Source organism: Polypterus senegalus, chromosome 5, assembly GCF_016835505.1.
Source record: "Polypterus senegalus isolate Bchr_013 chromosome 5, ASM1683550v1, whole genome shotgun sequence".
NCBI classification, from domain to species: Eukaryota; Metazoa; Chordata; class Cladistia; order Polypteriformes; family Polypteridae; genus Polypterus; species Polypterus senegalus.
In genome coordinates, this window is record NC_053158.1 from 72,573,873 (window position 1) to 72,586,274 (window position 12,402).

Below are 12,402 nucleotides of genomic sequence, written 5' to 3' on the forward strand. Positions count from 1 at the left end.
ATCTTGCCTCCTCGTTCAGGATAGCTTAGTGTTGGGAGAGGAGAACAGGCAAGGGCTGACCAGACAGGGAGAAAGAGGAGGCCAATACAGTGAAGAAGGAGAGGTGCAGGAGTTGTGTAGTCAGCCCAAGAATGTTTAGATCAGGCCCAGATGAGCACAGTATTTTTTGTGCTGCATATGGATTCTTATTCTCTCTTGTTTATTTACCATTTTGAAGCTTCACTGGCTCAGAGAACACTCCACAGCACCCCATTTTTATACCACACTTCACAATCAAACATCAGAATGAAATTAATGTTGCACTTTTATTGCTGCTACTTGAATTAACTTAAAGCAAGCATTAAATACCTCCTTCTCAAACCCACTTCTAGGTCATAGAGCCTGCCCTAGCCAGCCCATCATAAGCCCACTCCTGCACACACACGCTGGGTGAGTTTAGAGTCATCAGTTAATCTATAAAGGCAAAATGTCCAAATGCCATGCGGACAATGACCAGAATTCACAGCCAGGGCTGCACTGCAGGACCATGCCACGCTCCACTTGACCACTCCATCAAAATGCAATGTAATGACATGCCTCTTTATTCAAATGAAGGGGCAGACAAGTTCACTTTTAAATTAAATTCTTGTTCCATTTACTAGAAACCTTAGAGCAAATGTTAACATATGTCAAATGATGTCACAATGTATTATCTAAAACACACACAGGTGGGTAGTTTGGCATTGCAGTGCTTAGCCCCAGGGTTGCCACTCAGAGTTTTTCCTGAGACAGTATGCGATTTCTCGGGGGGCCTCTTGATTTCGTTCCACATCGAAAAGACAGGCAAGTTTGGTGGAGTGGAACCTCTAAATTGGCCCAGTATGGCTGAATGTGGGTGCCCTGAAATGGGTTTGTCCTCCGGCTCCCAACAACCCTAAAGCTGGATTCGATTACTCAGAAATAGGAAGGACTGAGCACATACATAAGTAAAAATAAACTGCACGGAAACTGCCACAAAACACATTTGCATTTCAAAGCTTGGCAGTGCACATCTTATCACTGGCAACTGGCGCAATGCATTCGAGTTGAAGCTTCAGGGCGGGCTGAAAAACCGCCCAATAAATGCCCTAATAATAAAAGAGTGAAAATGGATATTGTCGATAAGGCCTAATGCATTTTTTTTTTTTTAGAAATTCAGCTAAGTTGAGCAAAATATCAGAACTTTGGGATCAAAATGATAAACATTCACTAGAATATTCCAAACTTTAAAGATACTGTATACTTTAAAGAGATATACAATGCTGAAGAAAGGCCTCTCATTTAACAAGAGTGAAGAGCGATGGAGATACGCTTGGCTACACGTTTATGGTTTTCTCAAGTCTCCATGATGCAGCATGGACTGAAATGCACAATGAAACAATTCATTATGCACATATTTGATATGCAGAGAACAATACTCAAATAAACGCTACATTCTTTAGTGTTTCCAAGTACTTAGTGAGAACAGTGTGCGGACAATACAACAAAATGAACCGAACAGCGATTTTCCTGCGTCTAGTTTCACTTGTTCAAAGTCACTAGCAATTATGGAGTTTCACATGAGACACACACACTAATGTACAGGCACTAACACAAATAAGAATTTCTCCCAACATTAAAGCATTTCCTCTATCAGGGAACAACAGACACATGGAATAATTCACCATGCAATGTAGTTAATGGTTGTACTTTGGGGACCTTCCAACCTCAAAGGTTTTTTCAAAGAATTTGGCTAATAATCGACAAGTTCTGCTGACCTGAATGGTCTGTTCTTGTTAAAACTTTCTGTACATTCTTATGGAAGTCCATATTACCTGAAAATGATAGAAACGCTTCATAATGAAACACCATAGCAGCACAGTACGTCTATTGCAATTGCTATGACAGAAATATCTGTGCAGCACTTCAGAGATGTTGCCTTGTTTGCTTCTGAAGATCTTGTTAAGGTAAAGAGTTCTGTTACTCAGGAGTAAGGTGGCAAGTATCCCATAAGTGTTTCTTCTCCTAAATATACAGTAATTATTTTTATTTACATTAAAACTCCATTAAAAAAAGTCTTCAAAATGTTGGTTACTTATAATACATAAATATGAGAATATCTGTGCAATAAATATTGTATTTACACTTTTTTACATGGTTTTTATATCTTCAGTGGTAAAGGCTATTCGGCTGATAAGATCGGAGGTATCTTCTTGAAGACCGACAAAAGGCACATGACACATTTGCATGGCACAGATTGGCTCTGTCAAAGAAATATGAACTCTCTTAGTGTTTGGCTAAAACCCAAGTCGCAAATACAATCCAGTCGTGCAAAGATCACGGCCATATTCCATCGTCCTTTGCCCCGGTGGTTCTGTCTACTTTAAAAAGTTCTTCCATATGGAGGTTGACATGAAACAGTCACCAGGGTTTTCCACACAGGAGAGGAGTTAACAAACTCCCACCAATGACAAAGACATCTTTGAAGTTCAGGCCGTTCCCAGCAAGATATTCTAAGCAGCATCTGTTCTGCTGAAGTGAATTCCTGAATACCACTGAAATAAGAATACATTATCCATACGGCGAGGTATCTTTCTGTGTCAAAACGTCAGCTCTGCTGGTTGCAAAAGTATCAAGTTGTCTGCGGTTTAAAATACCATTCACATTGTGGGTTCACATGGTATAAATCCAGCAGGAATGTTTCTGGGTCCAGGCGTCTCTCACCTGTAAATGCAGACAAACTGGTCAGACACAAATCCAAATACAGTATGCTGAAAGCATTCAACGTTGTAAAGCAAAACTATAAGTGAAAAAAACAAAAAACAAGATTAGCTGCCTAAATGTTTAATCCAAATTAGCAAAACTCAGAATACTCACAACATTAGGAAAATCCTACTTAAAACCTTAATTGAATGAAAGGAATGTCTCCGTAGCCCTAAAGCAGCAGCAGCCTGTTAGCATCAACATTATCACTGGATTGGAGTAAGTGGTCACCTGCCATTAGAAGGCCTTTCTTACGTACATTACTGCATATAGCCAGCAAAAAAGAATACACAGCAAAACAGCCCAAAGAAGTACAAATATATCCATCCATTTTCTGAACTGAGTTTTTCCACATAGAGTAGCAGGTAGTTTAAAGCTACTTTGGTAGAAGTGGGCCCAAGATAAGAAACAGTCCTGAATGGTAAGTCCATCGAGAGACACGCTCACAAACATATCCGCACTCAGTTCAAGTTAGGATGTAAGAGGAAAGTGGTAAACCCAATTATTTATGGAGCGTGACATGGGCACAGAGAAGGCGTACACACATTAGCCAGACCAGGGACCTTCAGACCACTTGAGCCACCATGAATGAAAACTCAATCAATTATACACTCAGCGCCTGTTTTTTTTTGGTTTTGTTTGTATGTTTCCAACCCTACCAGCAGGTCCTCCAACTTACAGGGAAAACTCAGAGGTTGGTGGCAGGATTGGCACTCCAGCCACTGTGAAAAACCTCACACCATTCAGTATGGTGCTGAGATGTCACCCGTTGCACGGCTGCACTAGGATCCAAAACCAGGTGGTTGGTCATGTGGTGGGTGTTGCAACACACTGTAATCAGCGTATGCTCCCAACCACCCATATGTGTTTTGTTTCTGTCATAAGGGCTGGCACTGCCAGAACTGGGAGGGGAATCACTCGACTGTGAGTCATTTTCTCACACTCACATACCCGCATTCACTCATTCCTGGAATTACCTGGGAACGGAGTATGGATATTGTTGTGACTCAAGAGGAGGTTTGAGCAGCCAGGAAAAGCCCACAAAAGCAAAAGAGAATATGCAAATTGTACAACTACAGGGAAACCAAGTCCAAGAGGGGCTGCAGAAGAACTAACCACTGCTTTATATGTCTTTAGGAATTAGTTATTCACCGATAAAACCATACATAATTCTAAAAGCTATTTAAACATGTATTTATCCATTAATAACGTACATTCAGTTTTTGCAGGTTCTAAAAATTACATCTATCAATACCACTTTTGTTCTAACAAACTACTGACAGTAGCTAGAATAACTGCTTGGCTGTTTCTGAGAACTGCTTTGCCTTTTTTTTGCATTTCCAAACCTTCCCACTGTCAATGTTCAGCTTTATCGATTGGGTCAAACAAGTCTGACAATGTGATTCCATAGTGATTGTATCATCTTAAGACAAAAGCCTATTGTATTATCATTAGAGCAAGGACAACACATCTGAAATAAATAAAGTATTTGCAACAAATAAAACTGAATATGCATTTACCTATGTTTCCCCCAACTTCAAAAAGATATTGTTTCTGCTTTGAACCACTGGCTGCACTGCTGTAAAACAAAGAATATTTTGTTATAACAAAACTACACTTTATTGATAGATTTTCAACTTGTGGAAATATGACAAATCAAACACAGGCTTATTTTATACAATATATATATATGTCTTCATGCAGTAATTTTCCATGTATGTTAGTCTAAAAAGAACGGTTATACTGTATAAGCCCTTTCAGTTAGCTAATATCGGCATATCTTGGTTAGATATTAAAATACACATGCGACTCATGGAGATGAGCAATCAAACAAAGATCAAGCAAAATAATATGCTGTACTTGCACTAGCTTTTCCATCTTAGAAATTAAACTATCCATAATGGAGTACAACTGTATTTTTTCTCTAATTCCTAAGAAATTAACGTGAACTACAGGCACAAGGCTGGGAAGGTGATTTAGTCTTCTACAAAAGGAGACCAACCTGTTTTCACAGTCAAAACGAGCCACGACATCTTTGGCCTTTGTCTCACTGTCTAGCTGGATTGCCATGGAAACTTTAGCATGTAGAGGAGCATGGACTCGTATGACACCTTCTGGTATTTCACGCTGCTGTTAAAACACAAAAAAAAACCTGCATAAGTTAAATTACAAAATGACATGGATACTAATATAGCAATAAACGTCAAAAATACAGTGAGATGGCCTGATTTAACATTTATGCAAGACTGGCATTGATAATTTATGACATGCTGATTTGTTTTTCTCTCTTTCACTCTTCTCTTCCTCTCTCTCTGTGTCAAGTATGTCTTGTTCTTTGATTTTTAGTGGAACAAGCAAAACCCTTTGAGTGGATTCTGGGGAAAATGTGAGAGGCTGGCTATTGGGAAGCTGTCTGCAAGTGCTGAACTGGGGACTTAGGATGCCCCAGATATGTTGTCTGCCTCTCAGATCTACAACAGCATTCACTAAGATCGTTGAGCAGCTCTGTGAAGTGTTGTAGAGGTGGGTATTGGAAGTCTTTCCACAAAAAATATGGACCATTGGCTGCAAGGTAATTTTTCAGGCTTTCAGAGTTCCACTGCATGGCAGCTCTGATCCCCTTCTTCAGTCTAGATTTGGCTGCCTTGTAGAGGACTTTATCCCCTGCATTGTAGACTTCCTCTTCTTTTGATGAAGGTATCCTAGCATTGCTATAAATTATGGAATGTCATTATTAAATCTAAAGCATGTGTTTGTGGATCTACAGCTCTCTTCCCTAAACTGTACACATGACATCACAGAGATCATTTATTTACCAGGGCTGTTGGTTGGGTTTTTAAAAATATTCCAGTCTCTGGTCTATTTGGACATTTGTAACGTGGTATCTGCTGATGGCCAACCACAAACCCTGACCCTCAGTAGCGGCCTTAAGCTAATTGGTGAAATCCTGCACTTGTGCACTCTGGGACTGCCTTTAAGAACTGCAATCGACGTGCCTCCTGGTGATGTCAGCTGAGCTCACTCTCTCCCTCTCTTCGCTCTCATTCAGTCCCCACCTTTTTCTGAGCACCACCACCACAATTGTGAAATAGGATGACCACGTGGTAGAGCGGTACTGGTGTACAGCACATGAGGTAGCACATATATCACATATATAGAAAATATTGGGTCAAATTTGACAAATTATGACCTGGGAGTCCAGTTATGCCTCTTCTACCATGATAATCAGATCTGATTTTGCTACTCTCTAACTTATATCACCTATATTATGTTTGTTTTGTATCAACTTTCTTGAAAAGTAATAACAAGGTATTATTTTTTCTGGGATATTTAAAATGCATGAGTATAATCTCTGTTTTGTACACTAAATGTGTATCACTTCAGTTCCACCCTTGATATATCAAAACTATGACGCGATCTCACACTATAGTCAAGGTCTGCAAAGAGAAAGAGCAAAAAAGTTGCCTACAATTCTTAGGTGGTTCCCTCTGTGACCATATCACACTGAGCTGTACTCCTTTCTGAGACCCACTAGCATGAGCCAATTTCTGTAATCAAAATGTGCGAACGTTGGCAAATCAGATATGATGTGTCAAATTACCACACTGATTAGGCAACATAATCAGATTGAGATTTAAAAATGATTAACTGGTGACAACTAATCCTATTCATTAGAAGAGAAATTTCATTTCTAGATTGGAAAATCAGGTTTGTACAGGATTTGAAGAGGTATGTAAATGTAAAGATACTACCAGATGCATTCCTAACTTGTTAAATTGGAAACAAAATTCTGGAAAATAAACTGTAAAATACACATCATACCTCTGTTCTCTCTATTTTGTCTCTTTCGGCATTCCACTTTTGAAAAAATTTTCTTCTACTTTTGTCAGACGTTTGTTGTTTTTTGTTCGTTGAAGCCTCATTCATTTTTCTCACCTGGTCGATCATAAATAATGGGACCTGGATAAGGAAAAATTTAGTTTTCTTTTAAATATGACAGTTTGACAATGCCATGTATTTATGGATATTTCAACCAATTATAAAGCTTAATTGCCCGTAAGGAACATCATCCAAAAGGTAATAAAGAAGAGTCAATCGACATGCTGTTACATCGTGTATTATCTGGTTACGTACAAGGGAATGTGGTATTATTTGTGATGAATGAAGGGTTAAAGTATGCTAACTAAAACTTGGCATAATTAAATAAGCACATGTGCACACTATATGAATAAATATTTTTAAAAATTCCAAACTTTCTAGAGGGCAGCCCAGTGGTGCAGTGGGTATTGCTGTCACCTCATAGATCAAGCGTTCTGGGTTTGACTCCCGTGCCTTGTTGCTGTTCATGTTGAGTCTAAATGATCCACCATGTCTGGTGTGATTTTCTTTGGGGACTTCAGGTTTTTATTCCACATCACCAAAGAAATGTAGGCTACGCTGACTGGCAACTTCAGACTGGCCCTGAGTGAGTGTCAGTGTGGGTGTCTGTATAATCGGTCCTGACGTCCAGTACTGCTGGGACAGATTCCACCTCCCCACATCCCACAAACGGATGAAGACGGATTTGAGAATGTCATGTTGTTATGTAACATTTCTAAAACTTGAGACAGGTTAATGGTCCAAGTGTTTCCATAGCATGAAATGTTGTATCTAAAAAAACGAGGGATTCAAAATAAATGTAGAGGGAATGAAACTATATTACAAAAACAGTCAACTGAAATACTGTACATTAAAAAAAAAACACAGTCTAGAAATGGAGAAGGCATGCAAATACGGAAGTCAAGAAAAGAGTAGAATTGAACTATTAGTTTAGATCACCATTTCTTACACCACTTCTTGTTTTTGACAATCTCAGTACTGATTCTTGTTAATTAAATTATTGCAGCATATCTGAAAGGAAATAAAGGGCATCAATGCATAGAAAGTGACATTTTGTGAAACCTAACAGGATCGGACAGAGTGCTTAGTGATATATGTAATAACAGGTTGGAAAACAGTTACGCTACTTTAATGCTTATTTACAGTTTACATTTTGCGTGTTTTTGATTAAGTCATTGTTTTGTGCTAATAACTCCCAAACAAAAGAGCTTGAACAGAGCCAGTTTTGCTGCTAAATGATTACTGCGCAATAAATTAAAATTAAACACAAAGAAGATCTTGTCTTTCTCATCTAATATATACTAAAAATACAGATGTTTGGAGTTTTTTCATCAAAAATGTTATGGAAAGGCTCTCTAAAAATGTACCAAACCCTTACCAACAGCAATATGCCTTTATAATGCCTCACTGGGACTGTGACTGCTTGTTTTATATTTAGCCAAGTCAGACATTTTTCTTTCCTGTTAGTACATCTGCTGGGAGTTGTTGATGTTTGTTATATTATTTATTTATTTTTTTGACCTTCTATAAAAAGTGAAATCCCCGCCACCTGGTTACAAATACAGTACCATCTACCTATCTATCTAATGCAAATGCCAGGCAGGAATACCTAGCATCTCACAACAGGAGAAAAGGGTGACCCTTCCCGAGAAGGAAAGCAAGAAAGGAAGGGCAGCAATGGAGTGGTGTCCCGTCTGGGATGGATATGGGACCCTTACCCGGACAGGAGGAGAAGACAAAAGAGCAATGCGGGAAGGCTCCTCATCAGGAATATGTTTATCCTCAATCTGCTAGACGGCAGCATCCCAGGACCTCGGTAGCTATGTGGACACCTGCAGGGCATGATGGGACTGGCAGTACCGGGAATCACCTCTGCTGGGTCTCATGGGTGCCGCCAGAGAGTGCTGCAGGGATTCATGATCCCATTTTCTTGAGTCTTCCATCTATCAGCTAGAATCGATTCCTTTCTGAACCAAACTGGTTCATCTTTCAGCATACACACCAGTAATGTCTCCTTAGAAATGTCCTGGTGGACTTTGAGATGACAGCAGCAGAAGGTCCATATTAAAATGTGCGGCTTAAATATATGGTTCAGGACATTTTGACAACAGAAGGCTTGTGACTTTATGCAGACAGGACATTATGACACTGGGTGAGCTATGATTCAACCGGATTTTACAATGCATGTGTCAGTTTTACAACAAGAGATAAAATAAAACCCGTGAAAAATTAACTTCATGGTAACAGACACTTAGAAAGGGAAAATCAAAGCACAACAAATCCTGAAAGTTGACCAGTATGTCATTTGGTAGGCTTAGCAAAAGTTCAGCTGTTTTATTTCTAAAAGAATTGAACATTATTAACGCAATATTCAAATAAAGGTGCTTAAATATTTACCATGGAGACTTATTTGTTCACTTATAGGGTCAGTGTGACAAGATTGCAGTATTTTCAGGTTTTATTAACAGATATTCTTGTAAATTTCAAATTAACAACTAGAAAAATGACATTATTTGGAATTCACAGTGCTGTACCACCATATTAAAATCAAAAAGCTGATATCTGATGTTAAATATTTTAAAATACTAGTTTCACCATGTAGTAAATATGTGTTTTAAATAACAGTTATGTTAATGAATCGTTTTTATACTGACAATGTCACATTTACATGACGGATGTTATCACTCACTAATCTGTTACTGCATAATTATTTATAATCAATTAGATCCTATATCATTCTCTTTGCTTGATCATTTTTGCAATTCCTCTATTTTAATATTGTATTTTCGTGAATTTCTAAGCCCTGTTTTTGTCAATATCTGCATTTTGTTGTTTCTTGTGGACCTAGCTAATTTAATTCCTTGAACACTTGTTTTTGCTACAACCTAAAAATGTAAAAACAGTGAAAAATGTTTTGACTTTTGTCAAGTCAAATCCCATTTACTCAGCATTTATTAATTTTACATAGTAATGATAGATTTGTTAACCTCAGCCTGTATCATTTACCAAAGGAAGGAAAACATCAACCCATGAGCTGCCAAAGAATGGGCATATATTTTCACTGAGGCTCATCAACCAAATGAAGTGGCCCAGCACCACCCTGTAATAAAAGTGGCTCTCTGCGCAGCATGATGAATTTTTGGCGAAGTTTTGTTAATTTATACCCGAGCCCAATTTGTCATCTACAACTAGCGCACTCTAAAATATGACAAAACTGATAAGCGACTTTTACAAGAAATAGCCAGAATTTTTAAATTCTGTTCTGGCAATGGGATCATATTCACCAATGGTAAAATATATTATGCAATGCAATAACCATAATAAATTCTGAATATAGAAAGCAGGCTGGTGCATCCTACAAGTATAGTCAGAAAATGGTGTATCAAAAGTGAGGTTCATGGAAGACTTACTTTAAGAAGAAAAAAAAATTACAAATGAGACTTGTCCAGAAAAACTGCAACGACTAGCATGCTAAAGTTCTTGATCACGTAACCATTTTTTGCAGCTAAGTACAGGACAATTTATTTTACAACTTTGTAACCTGTAGCTTGTTAAAGTGGATTTTAGCTTGAGACAGAACAATGCACCATTTTTATGTTTAATTGCTCTCTGATGGCATCTACGGTAAACTATTTGCATTACAGTCACAATTTACTGGCACTGTCATCGCCACTACTATATTCAGTAGCTAAGGGTACAGTTTTAGGCTAATTTCATGGAAATGTTTACACATTGTAGACCTGGTGAGTGTTGTGCTTCATTATTCAATGAAAAGACAGTTGTCTTATTGTTCTTTGTCTAAGTTGCAGAAAGGCTAATGCATGATTATTCATTGTGTATATAAACCATAACTGTGGTTTAAGGAATGTGGGCTACTTCACTTTAAATGTGACTAAACAAGTTTATTTCAAAACAGTGACTTTTGAATTTGAACAAGAAAAAAATAAATAGGAAGGAAAATAGAAAAAAACCCTGTAAGATATTTTTATAGGCAGTTATCTCTCTAATTTAATTATTTTGGAGACTAGATTTGACATCAGGTCATTTGTAATTTGTATATGTACAGGCACAAAGTTGATTTGGGAAAATGGGACCCTCTCATTATATACTAAAATGAAATAATAAATGGGGTCTTAGTACTCACAGTCCATAGAATATCTTGATATTTTACTAGAAGTCTCACAAGATGTGTCCCGCCAGCAGAACCCTGGATTTCTTGTGGATTAGTAGATTTGCCTTTGTACATGAAAAGGTTGGGAGCAACAATCATAGACACATTCCATAGACTCATCCTGTTCTTGTCTTCATTTGCAACCACTTTGCTGAGGAAATTCTAGCAATGCCTGGAAAAGACAGTAAAAAAACAAAACTCCCAAATAAAAATAAAATTCATTGTGAGAATTTTCATGATGGAATTTGAATAGCCATACAATATTTGTAATGCTTAACATGAAATTCAGTTTTAACCTTCTTTACGCCACTGTTGGAGGGCTCAATTTGCTCTAGATATGCTCCGTCTCTAGGCTTGTCAGAGGACCATGACTTTGTGAAGTGTGGGGTTGGGGGAGCTAGGGGGTGGAGAGAAAGAGAGCAATGCTATTTCTGTCTTCTTCCTTATACCCCAATAACTGTTAGTGTCAACATAATAATACGCTTCATAGCTGTATCACTTGGAAATAATAAGAAATCTCTGTCAAAGGTATTGTATGTTCAATGTACTACCTTAACCTAAGACTACAAAATGTCAATAAAAGTTCAGAAGAAATATTTCCATGATGAAATAGTGAACTTTGTGAGCTGGAATGTCAGCTGGAAAGTCGGGGTCTAATTTTATGATCGATTTTTCAGACCTGACTTACACATAAGTATACACTCACCTAAAGGATTATTAGGAACACCTGTTCAATTTCTCATTAATGCAATTATCTAATCAACCAATCACATGGCAGTTGCTTCAATGCATTTAGGGGTGTGGTCCTGGTCAAGACAATCTCCTGAACTCCAAACTGAATGTCAGAATGGGAAAGAAAGGTGATTTAAGCAATTTTGAGCATGGCATGGTTGTTGGTGTCAGACGGGCCAGTCTGAGTATTTCACAATCTGCTCAGTTACTGGGATTTTCATGCACAACCATTTCTAGGGTTTACAAAGAATGGTGTGAAAAGGGAAAAACATCCAGTATGAGGCAGTCCTGTGGGCGAAAATGCCTTGTTGATGCTAGAGGTCAGAGGAGAATGGGCCGACTGATTCAAGCTGATAGAAGAGCAACTTTGACTGAAATAACCACTCGTTACAACCGAGGTATGCAGCAAAGCATTTGTGAAGCCACAACACGCACAACCTTGAGGCGGATGGGCTACAACAGCAGAAGACCCCACCGGGTACCACTCATCTCCACTACAAATAGGAAAAAGAGGCTACAATTTGCACGAGCTCACCAAAATTGGACAGTTGAAGACTGGAAAAATGTTGCCTGGTCTGGTGAGTCTCGATTTCTGTTGAGACATTCAAATGGTAGAGTCAGAATATGGCGTAAACAGAATGAGAACATGGATCCATCATGTCTTGTTACCACTGTGCAGGCTGGTGGTGGTGGTGGTGTAATGGTGTGGGGGATGTTTTCTTGGCACACTTTAGGCCCCTTAGTGCCAATTGGGCATCGTTTAAATGCCACGGGCTACCTGAGCATTGTTTCTGACCATGTCCATCCCTTCATGACCACCATGTACCCATCCTCTGATGGCTACTTCCAGCAGGATAATG

General features: G+C 38.5%; 1 protein-coding gene across 1 annotated transcript in view; it reads right to left on the reverse strand.

Moving 5' to 3' along the window:
* Positions 1-286: 286 nt before the first annotated feature.
* Positions 287-12,402, reverse strand: part of arhgap28 (Rho GTPase activating protein 28) — a 127,584-nt gene continuing 115,468 nt past the window's right edge. The window contains exons 12-16 of the mRNA XM_039754803.1: positions 10,784-10,972; positions 6,583-6,720; positions 4,763-4,890; positions 4,281-4,339; positions 287-2,721 (exon numbers count right to left, since the gene is read on the reverse strand). Of these exons, the coding sequence (XP_039610737.1) occupies positions 2,630-2,721; positions 4,281-4,339; positions 4,763-4,890; positions 6,583-6,720; positions 10,784-10,972 (606 nt within the window). The 3' untranslated portion in view covers positions 287-2,629. The remainder of the gene's footprint in view (positions 2,722-4,280; positions 4,340-4,762; positions 4,891-6,582; positions 6,721-10,783; positions 10,973-12,402) is intronic.